This window comes from Mercenaria mercenaria, chromosome 1 (assembly GCF_021730395.1).
Source record: "Mercenaria mercenaria strain notata chromosome 1, MADL_Memer_1, whole genome shotgun sequence".
In the NCBI taxonomy this organism is placed as follows: Eukaryota; Metazoa; Mollusca; class Bivalvia; order Venerida; family Veneridae; genus Mercenaria; species Mercenaria mercenaria.
Genome location: NC_069361.1, coordinates 90,266,601 through 90,289,016, shown reverse-complemented (window position 1 = coordinate 90,289,016; position 22,416 = coordinate 90,266,601). Strand labels below are relative to the sequence as shown.

General features: G+C 35.4%; 1 protein-coding gene across 1 annotated transcript; it reads left to right on the top strand.

The window, feature by feature from the left end:
• Positions 1-4: 4 nt before the first annotated feature.
• On the top strand, positions 5-22,258 carry LOC123530963 (protein FAM161B-like). The gene is made up of 5 exons (XM_045311741.2): positions 5-1,836; positions 2,047-2,122; positions 3,573-3,731; positions 12,368-12,467; positions 18,052-22,258. Exons 1-5 carry the CDS (start codon positions 33-35, stop codon positions 18,277-18,279), a joined length of 2,367 nt encoding a protein of 788 aa, XP_045167676.2. The 5' UTR covers positions 5-32; the 3' UTR covers positions 18,280-22,258.
• The last annotated feature ends 158 nt before the right edge of the window (positions 22,259-22,416 follow it).

Sequence of the window (22,416 nt, the reverse complement as noted above, 5' to 3'; positions counted from 1 at the left end):
TTCAGTGCGAAGCTAAACATATTTGCCGCAACATGGCAACAATGGCAACAACTCACGGTTTGTCAGTTTTAACGAATTCCAGTGTAAAGCCGCCCTTGAATCCTAAAACAGGATTATCTGCATCATTGCATGAAAGACCCGGGCCTACACTTGGAAGGTTTTCGGGAATTTACTTCGATGATTATGATCCTGACAGACAGGCAGAAAAAGAAATTTTTGAACCCAGATTCACATCGAGGCCCAGTACAGTAGACACGCCAGACCTTTTACAGTTAGGTAAACTCTCAGACGAAGAATTTTATCAGAAACTGTTAGAATTAAAAAATGAACAAAGAAAAATATTGCAAAAGTGTGAGAAAGTTTACATTGAAAAACACAAGGGTGTGATTGCCCCTACATTTCCAGAGGAGGATGCTGTGAAGACCCCAATAAGAACAGTTGCATCAAATTCTTACAATGAAACATACAGATCGGAAACATTTGTTGATGAAGATGGTGTTCTTATATCAACACGGAGGCCAAGATCTCCTCTGTCTCCAGCTAGGTCAGCTTCCCCATTTGCAGGCAGCAGAGGTAATAGTCCACCAAGAGCTGAATCACCAGCAAGGGAGTCCCTGACAGACTCCTTCAGCAGACCGCCAACAGGAAGACCTCCAATACCACTTGCAGCAAAATCAATGACATCTCCACCATCCCGTCCAAGATCTGCACCAATTCCTCGTGAAATTGCAAAGTCACTCGAAGATCTTCGCTCGGCAACACTTGGCTTAAAAAAGTCATTTGAAGTGAGTGACAGTGAATATATTCCAGATGATACAGTCTCAGAGCCTTACAGAGATCATGATAGGTCTTTGTCTACAATAGAACATATGTGGCAAAACTTTTCAATAAATGATTATACACCTAGAAGATCTGTGAAAGAAAGAACCATGGAAAGACCATCTTCAGCAAAAGTAACACGTAATGAGAAGAGGCAGAAAGATAGTTGGCGTCATAGGCTCACAGTACCAAAACCTTTCACCATGACATTGAGAGATGAAAGTAAGGAAAAGAAGAAATCCAAGAATCTTAAAGAATTTGAAGAGCAAAAGTATCAAAAAGAAATTGAAGAGGAAGAAGAACTGAAGAAAAAATTCAAAGCAAGACCAGTTCCAGCTCATGTCTATCTGCCCCTGTTTGATGAAATTCAGGAAAAAGGTGAAGAAAAGCGACGTCATATAAGACAACAAAGTGCTGAATTGTTAAAATCTCAAGAAAAGCCGTTTAGTTTTTTGAAACGGGAAGAAGACAGAAAACAACATCAAAGAATGGAGAGAGATTGTAATGATTTAGGTTACACTGACACAAAAACTAAAACAAAGCCTGAATCATTTAAGGCAAATCCAGTACCAAAGCATATATTTGATTCTACCGTTGATGACAAAATAATGGAAGAAGAGGAATACAGAAAGATCAGAATTAAAATGAGAGCAGAAGAATTGTTAAGGTCTTCATCTTTGCCACCAAATATGAATACAAGAGAACAAATGAAAGAGCAAAAAGAAAGAGAGCAAAGAATGAAAAACAAAAGGAAAGGTAAAGGAACAAAAAGTGCAACACGACTAAGAATTAACCATGAGGTCCCAAATTATGATGCATTGTATCGTCAGTTTCAGCAAGAATTACAGAGAAGGAAAGGAATGCGAGAATCAACTGTATCTCAGCCATTTAGACTTGAGACAGAGAGGACTGGCAAATCTACTGTAGAAAGAATTAAAAAAGAAATTGAAAAGGAAGAAGAAACTATGAGGGAGAATAGATGGCCGTACAAACTCCCAAGGACAAAAGTTAAACTAGGTAAGATTATTTACGGTATGTTAAAAATCAAAAGATCACTAGGATATTAAAGATTTCAAGACTTTTTGGGGTTTTAATTGAAATTTTTGTTCCCTTGACTGTTAACTTATTCCAAGCACCAATGTTATGTGTTTTTTGATGCATTGAGTGTTGTGCAAGAAAGCTTAAGCTGCTTTCATATATGTAAATTTATAACTGTATTTTTTACAGGTCACATGTCATCATCACTGGATGCCTTACCAGCAAAATCAACGAGGTCTGCAGATGCAAGAACCAGCAAAACTAGGTAGACAGATTATAATTTAATTTTCTCCTTTTTTCTGCCTGTCCTTCAATCTGAGTGAAGAATAATGCACATCCTCATATTTTCTTGTAGTCTGTGTAGTTTCTGCGGCAACAGTTACATATGCTCCTTCTATAGGAAACTTCCATTGCTGAGCAATAGCCCTGTTGTTTATTTATTATTCTAACACGATCCGCAGCAATTGCTATATAAACATATAGCGAAATCGCCTATACATGAATCTACGATAAAATATGGTTGGCTGTTACATTTTACCCCCCTATGATTGTAACATAAGAGATTCTACTTCAGTTCCATTACATACGAATTATTTCAGAGCCAAACGGTTGAAAACAGCATTTCAAAAACATAAATATAACAAAAAGAAATACTGACTTATGTGTAAGTCCGTAAAACACATTCTGATCTCTATGAGCGAATTCAATTAGCTCAATTATGATTCAGTGGTGACGTCATAAATTTATATAAAGTATGACGTCATAATGATGTGACGTCATATGAAAGTTAAGCTCGTCACTCATAACACAGTGTCAACTCGCCTAATTTGATGATTCTGTTCATAATTAGTTTGCGAGCTGTTAGATTACTAATTTATGAAAACTTCTCAAAATTCTGATGAAAAGGAAACAAACATCTATACGTTCCGTTGGCTATGCAACGTTTTGTAACCATAGGGGGTAAATTGTAACATCATATGACCCGAATGACGTATTACGCTGAAAATGTAGTACTGTAAAATGCGAATTATTTGCGTTGTTAGAATCAAAATAATAAATATGTTCCAATAATTTTATCAATTAATAAAACATGGGCAGTCGTTTGGATGCGAATAATTAAATCACTCATGCTACGCACTCGTGATTTAATTATTACGCATCCAAACTCCTGCCCATATTTTATTAACTGATAAAATATAGGAACAGATTTATTATTTCTTAAATAATGTGTTGCCATTTTCTGACGTTACTTAGTAACTGTCAGATATATAATTATGCCTCCCACCACACAGTGGTGTGGGAGACATATTGATTTACTCCTGTCTGTGTGTGTGTGTGTGTGTGTGTGTGTGTGTGTCTTTCAGTCTGTCACAAATCTTGTCCGCACTCAAAGTCGAACATTTCTCATCCAATCTTCACCAAACTTGAACAAGATGTGTTTGCCAATAAGTTCTCGACCAAGTTCGATAACTAGCCAAATCGGCCCAGGCACTTTCGAATTATGGCCCTTGAATTACTGATTGGAACCATTCATCCAAACAAACCAGACCTCCCAAAAATTACTGATTGGAACCATTCACCCAAACCACCCAGACCTCCCAAAAATTACTGATTGGAACCACCAAACCACTTTGAATCACTAAATGATTAGGCAGTTGTGGGAGACATGCGCTTTTCTCAAAAGCAGCTCTAGTTTAAATCAATATTCTGTGTAGGAGCCACATTCAGAAGCTGTCAGAGAGAGAACTTCAGGAAATCGAGGAAGATCGACGTCGACGTGTAAAGGAAATGAGATTGAGAAGAGCAATCCAAGAGAAAACTATGACACATGATACACCTAGAGAGACTCTGGAGGAGAGAAAGAAAAAAAACAGGTAAATCTTGAAAAAATGTTTCTGAGTGTGATTTCCAGTTAAATGACTTTTCATTTTTCAATGATACAGAAAGTACATGTTGTCTACTGTGTTTAAAGTCCTGACAGATTATGATTAATTTTTTTCAATAAATTCTTTCAACATTGAAAGTGTGCACACTGCCACACCATGTTCAAATATGGATACATTGACACATTGTAACTTTTTAGTTGCAACAAAAGTTGAGTGGTTTTGATAGTTTGCAGGTTTTTTTATGCCCCCGAAGGGAGGCATAATATTATAGTTTTTGAACCGTCTGTCAGTCTGTCGGTCTGTCCGCAATTTTCGTGTCCGGTCCATATCTTTGTCATCCATGGATAGATTTTCAAATCACTTGGCATGAACGTGAACCACAGTAAGACGACGTGTCGCGCGCAAGACCCAGGTCCGTAGCTCAAAGGTCAAGGTCACACTTAGACGTTAAATGTCATTTTTCATGACAGTGCATTCGTGTCCGGTCCATATCTTTGTCATCCATGGATGGATTTTCAAATAACTTGGCATGAATGTGTACCACAGTAAGACGACGTGTCGCGCGCAAGACCCAGGTCCGTAGCTCAAAGGTCAAGATCACACTTAGACGTTAAAGGTCATTTTTCATGATAGTGCATTCGTGTCCGGTCCATATCTTTGTCATCCATGGATGGATTTTAAAATTATTGCCTACATTGATGGGCGTGTCCGGTCCATATCTTTGTCATTCATGCATGAATTTTAAAATTATTGGGCATGAATGTGTACCACAGTAAGACGACGTGTCGCGCGCAAGACCCAGGTCCGTAGGTCAAAGGTCCTAAACTCTAACATCGGCCATAACTATTCATTCAAAGTGCCATCGGGGGCATGTGTCATCCTATGGAGACAGCTCTTGTTCAGTACAGAACAAAGGCTGATATTAATTTTGTCTATTTTACAATTATGAAACAGTTACTTCATAATTCGCGTTATCCGTTGCCAAGTTGTTAAGATTGTGGACTTTGAGCCACTTGCCCCACATCAATGTGGGTTCTGACCTTGCTCAGGGTGTTGAATTCTTCATGTGAGGAAGCTGTCCAACTGGCTTACAGATACCAAGGTGCCGACGAAATAATGCTCAGAGGAGCACCTTGGGTCTTCCACCATCATCAAAAGCTGGAAAGTCACCTAACAGCCAATAATTGTGTTGATGTGATGTAAAAAACAACAAAACAGAAGAATAAGTAGAGCTATCCCACACACCATGGCATCACACCTTGGTTAAGTTTTTTTGTACTGGTCAGTCCATATTTTGACAAAACGGTACCTTTTGAGATAAAGCTTTGAAACTTTCAACACTTGTGTACCATCACGATGACCAGCTTTAGGCAAGAGTACATAACTCCATCAAGGATTTTGCCTGAATTATGTCCCCTTTTAACTTACAAATCTTGGTTAAGTTTTTCGTTCCAGTTCATATTTTATGTAAACTGTTTGACATAATATGGCTTCGAAACTTTGATCATTTGTTTATTATAACAGTCCCTGTCTGTAGGCAAGAGTACATAACTGTGACATATGGCTTTGAAACTTTGATCATTTGTTTATTATAAAGAGTCTTTATCTGTAGGCAAGAGTTCATAACTGTCAACTATTTTGGTTGAATTATAGCCCTTTTTGGACTTGGAAATTGGTACAATTTTCATACAAGTACACGTTTTGTCAAAACTATTTGACATGTGGCTTTGAAACTTTGAACTCTTGTTTATCGTCATGATTTCCACCTGTAGACAAGAGAACATAACTTTGTCAACTATTTTGGCTGAATTGTGGCCCTTTTTGGATTTGGAAATTGGCTCAGTTTTCGTACAAGTCTACATTTTGTTAAAACTATTTGACATGTGGCTTTGAAACTTTGAACATTTGTTTATAGTCATGATCTCCATCTGTAGGCAAGAGTACGTAACTCTGTCAACTATTATGGCTGAATTATGGCCCTTTTTATATGCCCGTTTGAAAAACAGGACATATTATGGGAACGCCCCTGGTGGGCGGGCGGGCGGCGTCCACAGACTTTGTCTGGAGCATATCTTCTTCATGCATGGAGGGATTTTGATGAAACTTGGCACAGTTGTTCCCCATTATGAGACGGAGTGTCATGCGCAAGAACCAGGTCCCTAGGTCTAAGGTCAAGGTCACAGAGGTCAAAGGTCAAATTCAAGAATGACTGTCCGAAGCATATCTTCTTAATGCATGGAGGGATTTTGATGAAACTTGGCACAATTGTTTACCATAATGAGACAGAGTGTCATGTACAATAACCAGGTTCCTAGTTCTAAGGTCAAGGTCACACTTAGAGGTCAAAGGATACAAGAATGAAAACTTTGTCCGGAGCATATCTTCTTCATGCATGGAGGGATTTTGATATAACTTGGCACAAATGTTCACCACCACGAGACGGAGTGTCATGCACAAGAACCAGGTCCCTAGGTCTAAGGTCAAGGTCACACTTAGATGCCAAAGGTCAGATACAAGAATGACTTTGTCCGAAGCATTTCTTCTTCATACATGGAGGGATTTTGATGTTACTTGGCACAATTGTACCCCATCACGAGACGAAGTGTCATGCTCAGGTCCCTGCTTAAGAATTACTTCCCTTTGTTGTTACTATAAATAGCTTAGTTTGTAACTTTTTCATTACTAGTCGTAGGGAAAAATCGAGACCACTTTTCTGTAGTACAACATGCATGTAACATCCAATTTTGAGGTGTATTTTGATCTATCTCTAACTGGTAAGGATTTTTGTGTGGATTTACCTTTTTTTTTTTTATTCTTTTTTTTTTTAAAGATTAACAGATTAACTTCCCTTAGTTGTTACTATAAATAACTTATATTGTTACTTTTTTATAATTGACCATAGAGAAAAACCAAGACTACTTTTCTGTGGTACAACATAGATGTTACTTTCAAATTTTAGGTGTATTTTAACGTATCTCTACCTGGTAAGGAGTTTTTATGTGGATTTAGAAAAACAAAATAATTACAATAATTACTAAACAACCACAAAATTAAAATTCCATTTGCAAATATAGGTGCTAGAGTAAAGAAATTTGCTGTGACGGGCGTATATTGTGACATTCTGGCACTCTTGTTAGACTTGGAAATCAGTTAAATTTTTCATACCAATCCATATATTGCCTAACTTGTTTGTCATATGGCTTTGAAACTTCAACCACTTGTTTACCATCATAGTCTAGACTACATATGTAGGCAAGACTACATAAGGCCTAAATAAAAATTAAGTCTTTTTGACCTTTACCGACCCAGTATTTTTACAGTGGGTAGGTAGGTAGGTAAATAATTTTATTATATTTTAGTTTTTTAAATGTTTGTTGTCTCAGTAATAAAGTCTATTTATTAATACCTATTGCTTGTAGATAATCTCTGAAGATGCTCTGTTAAATGTATGCTTGTAATAAACCCCTAGCCCTATTCATGCACACACAATATGGGCACAGACTTAATTTGCACATAAGGCAAAGTTCACAAAGTCTTTGAGTATCTTTCATGTCTATACTTTTTCTTTATATATATTATAATAATAGATCTATATCAAAAGTTTTTTCATGATTGTTTTCACTACATCTGCGCTTAAAAGTACAAAACAATATAGTCGCGAAAATACGCAATATTTGGCATCTAAACACACTATTGAATTACAGCTTATTTTCAACAAGTGTTTGATGCTTAATTCAATAGATAATAACTTTTTGTGAGTTTTAAAAGGTTTTTACAATGGTTATGGCAGTATGCAAACAAAAGTGATGATTTTTTAGCTTCAAGCTACTTGCACATATTGGTCATGTTACTAAAAACAGAAACAAGATCGGGTTTCCCGACATCAGACATTTATTATGCCATTGTCCTGGCAAAAGAAGTATAAGATTTTTATAGCTCTTTGTTCTGGCATAACAAAATTAAAATATTAAAACTATCTAGCTTGTAATATTTCAACACATTTATGTTCTTGTCAAATTCTTGAAATTCGAAAACTGAGATTTTCTCACTTCGAACAAATGCATTTCAAAACGATCTCTGAATAAGACATTTTGAAATCAACTAATTCAATTAAGTCAGTTTATAATATATTTTCACAGATAATTAAATTTCCCACCACTCGCCTGTCAATTGCCATAATACTGTCACTGTTATGAAAGCAGTATTATGTACAAGCAAATTTCAAATATAACACATAGTAAACAAATATTCTCATGTACACTACGTTTCCTTTGTAATCAATCATATTTGTTCTTCTTAAATTTCCTTTTCACAGCAGACATTTTTCTTTCACTGTATTTTTGTAATCACCACCACCTAGTTGCTCTCCATAATAACTGCATCGATGGTATAAATAATCACAGTCTAGCCCCTACCGTATTTTCCAGAAGTGTTAGGACTAGTTATTTTCACTTTCTCAAGACTTATTTCCCGAAAAATATTTATTTTGTAAAGTGTCCCAAAAATATGGACACAATAATCATAATCCACCCAATGTTGAAAGCGAAATAAAAAGCGTAAACGATTATCGGTAATTATTCTGTTGATAAACTTAGTCATTGTCCTTGTTTTCGTCATCAATTGACACCCCCCTCAAAGAGCTAAATGAAGTGTGTCGGTATCATGGCATCTGAAGTGGAGATCAAAGCGGTATAGTTGCCCGAGATTGTCATGGAATTACGTCATGTTTTCGCGCCATATGACACATCACTGCTTGATCGTACCGCCTTGGTTCTTTAAATTAATGAATAAGATGTTTCTTCTTTAATTTGTTAAAGCGAATTCAATATCCTGTATAAACTGACAGGTAAATGTGTCAAACGATAATTGTGGATATCCTACATCTGTGAGCTATTGTGTCGCACTAACAAATCTGTTTCCCAAAAAATTGTTTTACGCTATGTATTTAAATTGCTGACGCTTTTTCATTATTTAAGATTTTTTTATTCTGTTTTTTGTACTTTCTGGTCAAAAGTTTGAACTTTATGCCCATAGAATTTATCATTTATTTACTCTTAGAAAGAAATAAGTAATTAAGATCACACTGTTTACAAAGAACTAAATCTAAATTTGACCGTTTTTATAGAATTTTGCCTACATTCCTGTCGATATCTTATTAAAATCATTATAGAATTCAACTATATTACTTCTTAAGCGGTGCTAAAAAATATTGATGCGATAATAACAAAAAAATGAATGCACTACGTGTGTTTTTTGTATATGAGTAAACAAAAGTAACATCGAGCGATGGAAATTAGATATTACGACAGGTCGCACATGCTCGGAGAATGAAAAATTACCGGCATGACGTTTTGGTATCTTTATGTTTCGCAGATAAATTAGATACGAGATTTGTAAAATTATGTCCTTTTGTCATATTGCCTTCCGGTTAGAAGCGCTTTTATTGTCGTCTGCATCCTAAGATCTTAGGCAACGTTATCGGCAAAATTGACACGTTTTTGGAATACACAAGATAATAAACAGTCCGATTTATCGATTTTCTACTAGCTGACCACGGGTTACTTTCTCACTTGCCATAATTATTTACGCATTTGTTAAATAAAATAACCGCCAGTTTCAAGCACCAAAATAAGTTTTTCCCTTTGATAAGAAAATAAAAATAATTTTTTTCTCTGGAATGCAATAAAATTATTTGAGTCGGGGCAATTTTATCGGGTCGGTAGGTAAAGGTCAAACAAACTTAATTTTTTTTTAAGCCTAATTAGGGCAAGAACTGTAGCTCAGTTATGGCTCTTTTTTGACATAGAAATTAGTTAAATTTCGCATACCATTCCATATTTTGTCTAAACTGTTTGATATATGGCTTTGAAACTTTGAACACTGGCATACTATCATGGTCATACATTGCCATTTGGTTCAAGACTTATCCAAATCCACAAATACAGGTACATTGTCTTATCTATAAATATTTTTCTTCTTTTGTCTGAAAATCTCTGGTAATATTTTGATCCCATACTTCCATCAATTCTTCGAATAGTTGAGCGTGATGTCAACAGACAGCTCTTATTTTATTCTTTTCTGGTTTCTGAATACTTGGTTTTATCCATGCTAGCTGTAGGGCCATACTAAAATGGAGGCTTAAGATAGCATTGGTACTACTGCCAATCAAATTACTACTGCCAATTAAATTTATGTCAGACCAAACATTTTTATCATTAGGTGTAAAAAAAAAAAATTGTTTGTTTCCGGTATCCCGACCTACCCTAAATTTTTGGCCCAACCCTAAATGTTTTTATGGCCCTGGAGAATATATTTTTCAACTTTTTAACAAAAATTTGCAAAACTGCACTTTTTATGCTTTATACATGGCCAGTGATGTTAGAAATCAACTTACTGATGCTCTAAAGGCATAGCCCCCTTATTTGGAATCATTTTTTAACACAAAAATAATTTCCGGAAAGTCTCCCTTAAAAAAAAATTTTCTGACCTACCTACCCTAATTTTTTTGAGCATGTTACCGGAAACAAAGAATTTTTTTTTAGGCCTTATAAAGTGATTTTGTCATAGTACATTTTTACATCAAACTTCTTTACTGTCTATATGTGACAATGATATTACATGTATCTATCAATAATCACATTTTGCAACCACCATAAACAGAAGTGCCATTTTGATTCAGCAGATCACTAGTGAAGAATTTGATGTATTTGCTAGTTTTACAACTAGAATTTGTTCAAAAATATTATTCCTTTTAAGAAAAACCCTCAATCAACTCAAAAATATCTTCAGAACATAAATGATTGCCCCATAATATCTAGATGGTTCCAAAACTATAGAAAATTCCATGTAAATAACACTAAAGCTAAATGTATGAAGCTGTAGCAGGGTTTTCCCGGACGCAGGTTTTCTGCGTCGCTGACGCGCTTTGACTGCTTTGGACTCGCATTTTGTTGTGCCTCTGCGTCCACTGGACCCGCAAAATCGGTCACGAAACTCCTTTGCACTGAAGCTTCCTTTGCGCAGATACCCATGTAAAATGCGCAGTTTTTTACCACCGGGACCATCCCCGAATCGTGGGTGCTCATTATACACAGGTATAGACGATTTTCCAACTTCAAAACAAGTTCTGTTACCGATGTTCGCCATTTTGGTAAAGGGAAACTACTCTCCGCGCTAACTGACACCGCTAAAATCTAAGATTGCCATTACGTTCCGTAAAAGATCGAATGGTTTATTTTTCTATTAAACAAAATTAGTTTCATATAAATTTAAAGTATTTTGATGAAAAAAATATTACTAAATCACAAAAATTATGATACTAATTAAGGATCGAGTATTATCTTTAACTAAGATCAAACTGTGAACAACATAATTGACACGAGTTGACACTTAATTGCCGGTAATTACTGGCTATTTGATCATAACAAAAAGACTGTCACACCTTTTGTTATCAGTCTGAATTGAGAAGCTCATGCCATTTTGAAAGATACCATTCCGAAATACTGAATTAGCTGCTATCTAAATTAAAAAGATACAAGTTCATTCGGTTTTAGGATAAATTTTTTTTAGTAATAATGTCCATTTTCAAGATCAATAATTTGTGGACCCCCAAAAGTTATTAGGGACCCTTAAATTAGCAGCCATGGGAGTCCATGGACTCCCAAATAAAAAACCCGAGGGAAAACCCTGCTGTAGCATCACAAGTAACAATAGTACGCTTTTTAGTCCCCTATTGGTGGAAATCCGGAGGGGACTCGTCCGTCCACAAATATTGATCCTGCAGTTACTCAAAAAGTTTTTAAGCTAGGTTCATAAAATTTGGTATGTGAATAGAGGGCAGTATGTAGATTATGCACATACATATTTAATGCTTGTAGGTCAAAGGTCAAGGCCACTATTGAAGGTCAAGAAAAAATTGTTACCACTCTATAACTTATATATGCATTGATGGATTATCTTAGTGCGACACACAAACGTTCCCCATGATGAGACAATGTGTCATTGCATTACCTATGCTTGTCGGTTAAAGGTCAAAGTCACTGTTTAAGGTCAAGTAAAAATTTGTTTCCACTTCATAACTTGCATATGCATTGAAGGATTTTTCTGTTACTACACAGAAATGTTAGACATGATTAGACTGTGTCACACACATGTTGGTTGTTAGTCAAAGGTCAAGGCCACTATTGAAGGTCAAGTAAAATTGTTTCTGCTCCGTAACTTTTATTTGCATTGATGGAATGTCTTAGTACTGCACACAACTGTTCCCTATGACGAGACAGTGTGTCATATACATGATGTATGCTTGTGGATCAAGGTCACTATTGAAATTTAAGTAAAAATAGTATTTTTAATCTTTAACACTGTTGCCAACAACCACAAGGGACAAACACTAACAAAGTTTTCCACCAGTAGGGGACTTCTGTATTGCTACTGCAATACTCAGTCACTTGTTATTTCACAATTCTAGGGAAAACAATGGTAAAACTTCATAATTTCAAGAAGAATCTTGTTTGCTTTTCACAAATCAAAAAGGCTAGGACCTTTTCACAATGTGAGGAAAAAGAGTTGTGGTTTATCAATGTCATTCTTTTACTCCTTAATATCATTTATTTTTCTTTAAACAGGGAAGCAGATAGAGCCAGAATGGAAGAGTATGAAAGAGAAATGCAGGAGATGAAGAACAGAATAAACAGAAGACCACTATTGTTTGAACAGGAATCTCAGGTAAAACAATTCTCTACAGGCAGACATGTACTGATTGTTTGAACAGCAATCACAAGTGAAATAACTGTTTCACTGACAGACATGATACTGTTTGATGCTGATACTGTCTGAATAGGAATGTCAGATAGAATTACTGTTTCACATGCAGACATTACTGTCTCGTGCCTGTATTGTTTGAACATGAATCTCGGGTAAAACAACTTCTCTACTGGCAGAAATTTTACTTAAGAAATAATATATCTCATCCAGTGATTTGTCGTTGAATAAATCATTGGAGTTCAGATGCGAAGGAATTATATCACGAGGGCGCAGCCCGAGTGATATAATAATACGCATCTGAACGACAAACAATGATTTATTCAAGAGCAAATCACTGGATGAGATATATTATTTCGATTCTAACACGTTAACAAGGATTTTTAAGTACATCCTTGACGTCATTCATTAAATATTTGCCAGTTTTCAATCGGTTTCTTTTCTAGCGCGCCGCTATGCCATTTGACGCCATGACGTAATAACTGTGATGTCAGAGCTGTGATTTGTTGTATTATAAATCACTGTTTTCTGCCTTCTTTGTTTAATAAGAAAATGCATCGGATTGTGTTAGAATGTTTGATATACCTATTGTTTAAACAGGAATCTATGAAAAAAACAACTGCTTCACGGGCAAATGCCACTATTGTTTGAACATGAATCTCAGGCTAAGCAAATGCTTCACAGACAGAAGTGTTACTGTTTGATATTGCTATTGTTTTAACAGAAATCTCTGTTAGAAAAACTGCTTAACATGCAGACATGTAACTGTTGGGTACAACTGTTATTATCCCCCCGCCAAAGGCGAAGGGGATATTAGAAATGCTCTCCGTCCGTCCGTGCGTCTGCAACAATCTTTGTCCGGAGCATAACTCCAAAAGTACTGGAGGGATTTTCTTCAAACTTCATACACTGATAGAACACATTGGGAGGAAGAGCAGTGTGCAAGAACAATAACTCTACCTTGCTTATTTTTTGAGTTATTTCCCTTTATCATATTTTCTTAAAAAATTTTGTCTGGAGCATAACTCCAAAAGTACTGGAGTGATTTTCTTCAAACTTCATACACTGATAGAACACATTGGGAGAAAGTGCAGTGTGCAAGAATAATAACTCTACCCTGCCTATTTTTTGCGTTTTTCCCCTTTATCATATTTTCTTTAAAAATTTTGTCCGGAGCATAACTCCGAAAGTACTGGAGGGATTTTCTTCAAACTTCATACACTGATAGAACACATTGGGAGGAAGTGCAGTGTGCAAGAACAATAACTCTACCTTGCCTACTTTTTGAGTTATTCCCCTTTATCATATTTTCTTAAAAAAAATTGTCCGCAGCATATCTTTTTCTTGCACGGAGGGATTTTGATATATCTTGGCACAAATGTTCACCACCACGAGGTGGAGTGTCGTGCGCAAGAACCAGGTCCCTAGTTCTAAGGTCAAGGTCACACTTAGAGGTCAAAGGATACAAGAATGAAAACCTTGTCTGGAGCACTTCTTCTTCATGCATAGAGGGATTTTGATATAACTTGGCACAAATGTTCACCACCACAAGACAGGTCCCTAGGTCTAAGGTCAAGGTCACACTTAGAGGCCAAAGGTCAGATACAAGAATGACTTTGTCCGAAGCATTTCTTCTTCATGCATGGAGGGATTTTGATGTAACTTGGCACAATTATACACCATCATGAGACGAAGTGTCATGCGCAGTTCCCTTCTTTAGAATTACCTCTATTAGTTGTTACTATAAATAACTTATGTGGTAACATTTTTATAATTGACCACAGGGAAAAAACAAGACCACTTTTCTGTGGTACAACCTGGATGTTACTTTCCAATTTTAGGTGTATTTTAAGACATCTCTACCTGGTAAGGAGTTTTTTTGTGGACAACAAAAGACTTACAATGATTACTAAACAAGCACAGAATTAAAATTCCATTTGCAAATACAGCTGCTAGAGTAAAGAAATTTGCTGTGACGGGCATATATTGTGACATTCTGGCACTCTTGTTTCCTGTTAGCTTTCCATTCCTTCTTTTTACAGTAGCCATATAGAAAAACATCATACAGCTATACTGTTCATGAAAATTAATAAAATTTAGCAGTAAACCACCTCACCACTGAATAATTCTTTCTTCCACATCTTTAAAACCCCTGATGTGGACCACAACTAAACGGGTTTTCAAAGCTTCTCACAAAATGAATACTTTCAGACACTAACTTGCCAGGAATTTTAGCCTTCAATTATAATATGCCCGGCGGGGGGTTTGGCCATGTCTAACATGGCTCTTGTTTAAATAGGAATCAATCTGGGCTAAAATATGGATTCACAGGCAGACATTGCTATGTAATGCCACTAATGTTTGAATAGAAATCTCAGGTATAACAATTGCTTCAAATGCAGACATGTTACTGTTGGAAACCACTATCATTTAAACAGGAATATTTGGTAAAGTATTTTTTTCAGAGGCAGACTTGTTACTATTTGGTACCACTACATTAGGACAGGAAAGGCTAAGCTAAAAATGTTACTGAACATGATCATGGTCTTGCATTTTCTCAACTAGGGCATGACTCATTGACAAGAATGTTACTATTTAGGAGCAAAATTGTCTGTGATGAGTATGATCAGATAGGCTGCTTTAGAAAGACTGAATTTAGACCCATGATCTATTTAAGAAATAATATATAGAATATCCTGGCTTGAACCTACTGAATTCATACAAAGAGGTTATTATACCGGCAGAATAATTTCAAAAGGACATAGTGCGAGTGAATTAAACATGGGGTTTATAAATGATTTGTATTGTTGAGCTATATTAAAACATGGTTCTAGTATAAATTATTTTGATTCTGATATGTCTTTTATGAAAATAAGTAGATGAAGAAGAGGAGCACTATTTTATGGCCCATCTATGGCTCCAAATATATATAGGTTGACATGATGTTCTTGTCATTTGTATGGGATCAAGTGTTATGTTGGCGTAGCATCAGTATTGCCGTGTTTTAACAGAAATGTGCATGGATATATCATATAAGAATGTTTTATACATCTTGAAGCTAGCTCTGATTTATGTTGCTTTGAACAATAACTGTTTTAGGAGGAGTCTGATATCTAAGCATGTGCTAGATACTAGATTATGATTATAAGTGCAAAAACACATTTTAAAATTGGATCATAGTATTAAAAACTTGTAACCTTTCAGTGTTCCATTTAAGGATGTACGAGCGTTTTTTTCAGGATATCCGCCATTTTGAAAAATGTTTCCCCGAATAGTGCTTTCTAACAAAAGTTTTGCCAAAAATTAATGATAGATAATTAAAATATGGGTAATAATGTACCATTTAAGCAAATAAATTTTACTTTTTGTGAAAAAAAAATTTTCACCCTTATTTTTGGCTGGTATTTGCCTAAAATTGACGTAAGATTTACAATGGGGTAGGGGTAGGTAATGTCAAATATCTATTAAAGTAGATTAGGTATGGTTTTGAAATTTTACTGACTGATACATATAATAATGAGCTATAATTGAAATAAAAGTTTTCAAGATAGCACATTATATTATCTAGAAAACATATATTAAAACAAAAAGAACAAAAAATATCAAAATTCACCAATTTTTAACAGTTTTTATGTTCCCGAAGGGAGGCATATAGTTTTTGAACCGTCTGTCAGTCTGTCGGTCTGTCAGTCTGTCCGCAATTTTCGTGTCCGGTCCATATCTTTGTCATCGATGGATGGATTTTCAAATAACTTGGCATGAATGTGTACCACAGTAAGACGACGTGTCGCGCGCAAGACCCAGGTCCGTAGCTCAAAGGTCAAGGTCACACTTAGACATTAAAGGAGAGTGCATTGATGGGCGTGTCCAGTCCATATCTTTGTCATCGAAGGATGGATTTTCAAATAACTTGGCATGAATGTGTACCACAGTAAGACGATGTGTCGCGCGCAAGACCCAGGTCCGTAGCTCAAAGGTCAAGGTCACACTTAGACATTAAAGGATAGTGCATTGATGGGCATGTCCGGTCCATATCTTTGTCATCGATGGATGGATTTTCAAATAACTTGGCATGAATGTGTACCACAGTAAGACGACGTGTCGCCCGCAAGACCCAGGTCCGTAGCTCAAAGGTCAAGGTCACACTTAGACATTAAAGGATAGTGCATTGATGGGCGTGTCCGGTCCATATCTTTGTTAACCATGGATGGATTTTCAAATAACTTGGCATGAATGTGTACCACAGAAAGACGACGTGTCGCGCGCAAGACCCAGGTCCGTAGCTCAAAGGTCAAGGTCACACTTAGACGTTAAAGGTCATTTTTCATGATAGTGCATTGATGGGCGTGTCCGGTCCATATCTTTGTCATTCATGCATGGATTTTAAAATAACTACCTATGAATGTGTGGCACAGTAAGACGACGTGTCGCGCGCAAGACCCAGCTCCGTAGGTCAAAGGTCCTAAACTCTAACATCGGCCATAACTACTCATTCAAAGTGCCATCGGGGGCATATGTCATCCTATGGAGACAGCTCTTGTTTCTTAATAAATCTCTTAGATGCACGGTGACCCCAATTTTTTTTCTTTCCATTTTGAAGCATTTTTTCTGGGTCATTAAAGCTGCAAAATATTTTGAAAATCTAAACGTCAGAAATATTTTTGTAGATCTAAATACGTTTTTTCCATTGACAATAAAGTGGGTGGGGTAATTATGTCAATATGTGAAAATGAAAGAGAATTGTTAGTGACATTTATGCTTATATAATACTGGCATCACCTTGTATTCATATTAACCTGTAACACCTGAAATCCCTATAACATTAAGTGGGATATTATATGTTTCATAAAGTATCACCATTTTTCTAATTTTACAAAATTCCAGAAATGCTTAAGCAGTGGGTGAAGAAAATGCCCTATAAAATGAAAACGAGTTTGGTGACCTATGTTTTTTCTTCTCTTGTTTGTCTTGGAAACTACTGTTCTTCAAGCTCACAGAGTATGAAAAAATTCTTTACGTTAGAAAAAATTCGCTCCTACTTCCTTAAGTACTTATTTTTGATAAGATGTTTTTACCATCAAAATGTTTTCTTAGAAATGAAATGATTCTTAAAATTGGATGCTCAGTAGCTCTGTGGCTTTTATTTACATAACATGATTGAGTGCTTCAAAAGCTATAGATGCAGATGGATGTGCAAAGTAGCTTGTTAGCACAAGAAGTGTAATTGAGTTGCACCATGAGAAAACCAACATAGTGCAGATGCGACCAGCATGGATCCAGACCAGCCTGCGCATCCTCGCAGTCTGGTCAGGATCCATGCTGTTCGCTTTCAAAGCCTATTGCAAATAGAGAAACCGTTAGCGACCAGCATGGATCCTGACAAGACTCCGTGGATGTGTAGGCTGGTCTGGATCCATGCTGGTCGCAAATGCAATATGTTGGTTTTCTCATGGTGCCGCTCAATTGTTTCAGTACTGTTCTCAGTTCTGCTAATTGTTTGTCTGCAAACAAATTTCTTCACTATCTTAAACTGAGTTCTCCATTTTAGGTAAATGCTAAAAAGAAGGCAGAGAAGAAGTTTAACGCCACGTTGAGAAGTGTTGGTTTGGACGAAGAGTTTGTACAGAGCCGAGGATCTAGGTCAGCTAGTGTTCATGATTACACAGATGATTATGATGATGATGATGATTTCGAGGACACTGCTGTGAAACGTCAAGATAACACCTACACTAAGCGTCGAGACTCTGAGGGTTCTATGTCCCCTGTAGAAAGTTGAAATGGGTTAAAGTAAAATATTGTCAAGTTGCATATTGTTTTAGATAGTTTTTCAAAACTTTATTGTGATACAAGAAACAAAGATTTGCATTGAATGTAAGATTAACTTTTATTTCTAAGAGATGCAGCATGGTATGAAAAATACCATGTCAGGACTGTATATTATAATGAAGATACATATTTAACTGAAGCAGAGAGAGACAGAAGTTTTAGCAGTAAATATTAGGACCAACTAGAATAGTTGTTATTTAACCAGTTAATTTCTTTTGCTATGATTAATTGACAGTTATATCTTGTGACTTTATTTTATTGGGATCAGTGTTTCAATTTACGCATTTAATGTTTTTATTGTTATATCTTTTGCCTGTTGCTTTATTGTACGAATGAATTTAGATTCTTAATAGCGTGATTCAGTTTTACATGAATGCACATTATAACTGGTTAAAAAAAATCTCAAGTATGCTGTATTCAATAGTTTTGTCAAGAGAAAGGCTCATGTGATGTTAAGATGGAGTTATATTTAAGTTAGTATCAACATGAGTCTGTAAAATGTACAAAATCTAGTAAGACCTTAAAATTAGTGCAAGATATTCTCATGCATTGTCCTCTTCTATCTGAGGATTGTTCTCCTGTTTTTCTTAAGTGCATATTTCTTCTTGATATACTGTGTCTTCAAATGACCATGTACTGTTTATTGATGACAGTGGTATCACAGTGCTTGCCTATTTTGTATTTCATATCAGCCACAGTAAGCAATATTTGTTCGTATTTTATTTATTCACTATTACTAAAAGTTTCTCGGAAGTAGAGTTCAATTAATTAATTTTACATCATATTACACAGTAGTGTAGAAGTCTTCATTTGTTGGGTAACTAATCACTCAATCTGAAGTAGTTTGTACTTCATCTTTGTTGCGTGTGTGTAAATTGTCAGTTACTTACAGATAATAAGTTAAAATTGGTGCACAACCCAGTAACGCTGGTTACGTTACCTGACTGTTTAAAAATGGTTCATTTTTTTTTGGAAAGTTAGAAAATGCTTTTATTAAGTTAATAAATTCTAAATTGATTCATCATGTTTTAGGAAAGTAACAATTAAATATGTAGAAAACTAAAAAAGAAATGATATTTGATACAAAATGGAAGGAATTTAGAAACATTTTATTTCAAATACATAAAATTATTAGTTAAAGAAACTGGTCTCCTATCTATTACAATCTGTTGTTTTTTTATGATCAGTCTGGGTTCTTGCCCCTTTATTAAACCCAAACAAAAGGAAGGGACGTCTTAAATATGTAGTTCACGTTATTGATAAAATGTTGGATGAAACTGGCAGTAGGCTGTGTAAGTGGGAAGTTTAAAATCTCTAATTTGTATGTGATTATTTATAAAGTTGTAACCTCTTTATTTATAAATTATTTATAGTTCTTGCAAAGACATGCCTATCAAAATACAGTCAGATTTATATGCATATATACATGTATGTCATTAGTCCAGTAGTGCCAATGTTCCATGTTTAACCTGTATATACTGAGCATTTAAATATATTTATATTATTATATCATGTTATTTTATTAAACATTGTGTTTTATTCCATAAACACATTAAAGACAAAGCAGGATGCAGACATGTTCTCATCAAAGTTTGGTTTTTTTTTCACTTAAAATACCATTGTTGAAGGGCTGCTACAAACAAAGCTATGAAAATAAGGAAATAAAAATATAAGTAAATGTTTACAATGCTTTTTTTTAAAGTTTTGTTTGGATCATTAATACTTCTCTAACTCAATGCATACTATCCTGATAGATTTGTCTGGTTTAGATTTTTAGCTTGACTATACGAAGTATGGAGAGCTGTCCTACTCCTATAGCTCTGTAATAACATGATGGATGTGATTCAAACATGAAATAGTTATTCCTCATCATCATCCACATGATACGGCACAAGGGTCATAACTCTTGCACAAATATTTCATGAAAGTTATATATAATAATCTTGTTTACCGGTAATCGTTGTATTAAGTATATCAGACTGGTAGTCAATTGTGCTGTTGTTTCTTATTGCAAAATGTAAACATAGCATTACATGAATTAACAGACACAAAATTTCAAGTTGCTTTTACAAAACATCCTTATACACAATAGTCTGTGTTATATTCAAAGTCAAAACTTTGAAAAAAAAATTGTGAAAATTTATTTCTGTTGTGTCATGTTAAACACTTACTGAATGATCCTGTGGGCCTTGGGCAATAGTTTTGACTATTGACTGGCTTGCCTATCAAGGGTACATTGTTATATACCGGTAACTCTTTTTTTGTTAGCTCGACTATTCATAGAATAGTAGAGCTATTGGACTCGCCCATGCGTCGGCGTCCGCGTCCGCATCCGCGTCCGCGTCCCGATTTGGTTAAGTTTTTGTATGTAAGCTGGTATCTCAGCAACCACTTGTGGGAATGGATTGAAACTTCACACACTTATTCACTGTGATAAACTGACTTACATTGCACAGGTTCCAGAACTCTGTTTTGCTTTTTTACAAAATTATGCCCCTTTTTTGACTTAAAAATTTTTGCTTAAGGTTTTGTATGTAAGCTGGTATCTCAGTAACCACTTGTGGGAATGGATTGAAACTTCACACACTTATTTACTGTGATAAACTGACTTACATTGCACAGGTTCCATAACTCTATTTTGCTTTTTTACAAAATTATGCCCCTTTTTCGACTTAGAATTTTTTGGTTAAGGTTTTGTATGTAAGCTGGTATCTCAGTACTCACTAATGGGAATGGATTGAAACTTCACACACTTGTTCACTGTCATGATCTGACATGCACAAAGCAGGTCCCATAACTTTATTTTGCTTTTTTACAAAATTATGCCCCTTTTTCAGCATAGAAATTTTTGGTTAAGTTTTTGTATGTAAGCTGGTATCTCAGTATCCACTAATGGGAAAGGATTGAAACTTCACACACTAGTTCACTGTCATGAAATGACATGCAGTGCAAAGGGTCAACAACTCAACTTTGCATTTTACAAAATTATGCCCCTTTTTGAACTTAGGAGTTTTTGGGTTAAATTCTTATATGTAAGCTGGTATCTCAGTACTCACTAATGGGAATGGATTGAAACTTCATACACTTGTCCACTGTCATGAGCTGATAAGCACTATGCAGGTTCCATAACCCTATTTTACTTTTTTACTAAATTATGCCCCTTTTTCGACTTTCTTATTCATTCAAGCGACAAGGCTGTTAAATAGTCGAGCGTTGCTGTCCTCCGACAGCTCTTGTTGTATAACTGGTAATTTTAATTTCCATTAGTTCTTTTTGTGCACATTTATGAAAACCAGACTCCTTTTAATGGCAGAAATGTGTCTGTTGAAGTTTAAACAGGTATATTTGTAATGTATTTAAAGATTATTTTTCACTCTAATGTTAATTACATAACAGATATTTTACAGAATACTGATATACTGAATTGTTCTGAGTAGATCTGCTATTAAAATACATCATAGATGTTTGAACCTAATATTGAATGGTATCACCTATGTAAATGTGAGTTTAAGAAATAATTTTCCATTAAGAAGTGATCTTTCTGTAAATGAACTATATGAAGATAGTCATAGTTGTAAATATATGTTTTAATGACAACATGTTGCTGTTAAAATTTTTTCTGTGATATTAGTTTTGTGATATTAGATTGTTACACATGTACATGAATCACTTTATATGGAGATGAGTGCAAGAATTAGGTAAATGCTATTTATAGCATAGGTTTATCATTCTGAACAATAGCTTTGTTTTAAAATCTGTCTGCTGTCACTGAAGTATTGTTCAAAGAAATTACAGACAAAATCTTCTCTTTCTTATTTGCTATTGGACAAACAAAATAAATAGCAAAATAGCCAAAGATTTATGCACATGTAATTAACTCAGTAGATGTACATGTATTTATATAGTTTAATAAATAAGCTAGAAAGATACAGTTGTTTCATTTATATATGTTCTGACTGATTTAAACAATAAGTTCTCATCCAGCTGATTGTGGTAGGTCAGTGGTTGTACCCAGGTGCCCGTCAGCAGCTGGCTTGTTGTAGTTTAGTGATCCTATCCGCCAACAGTTGGCTTGTGTTAGGACAGT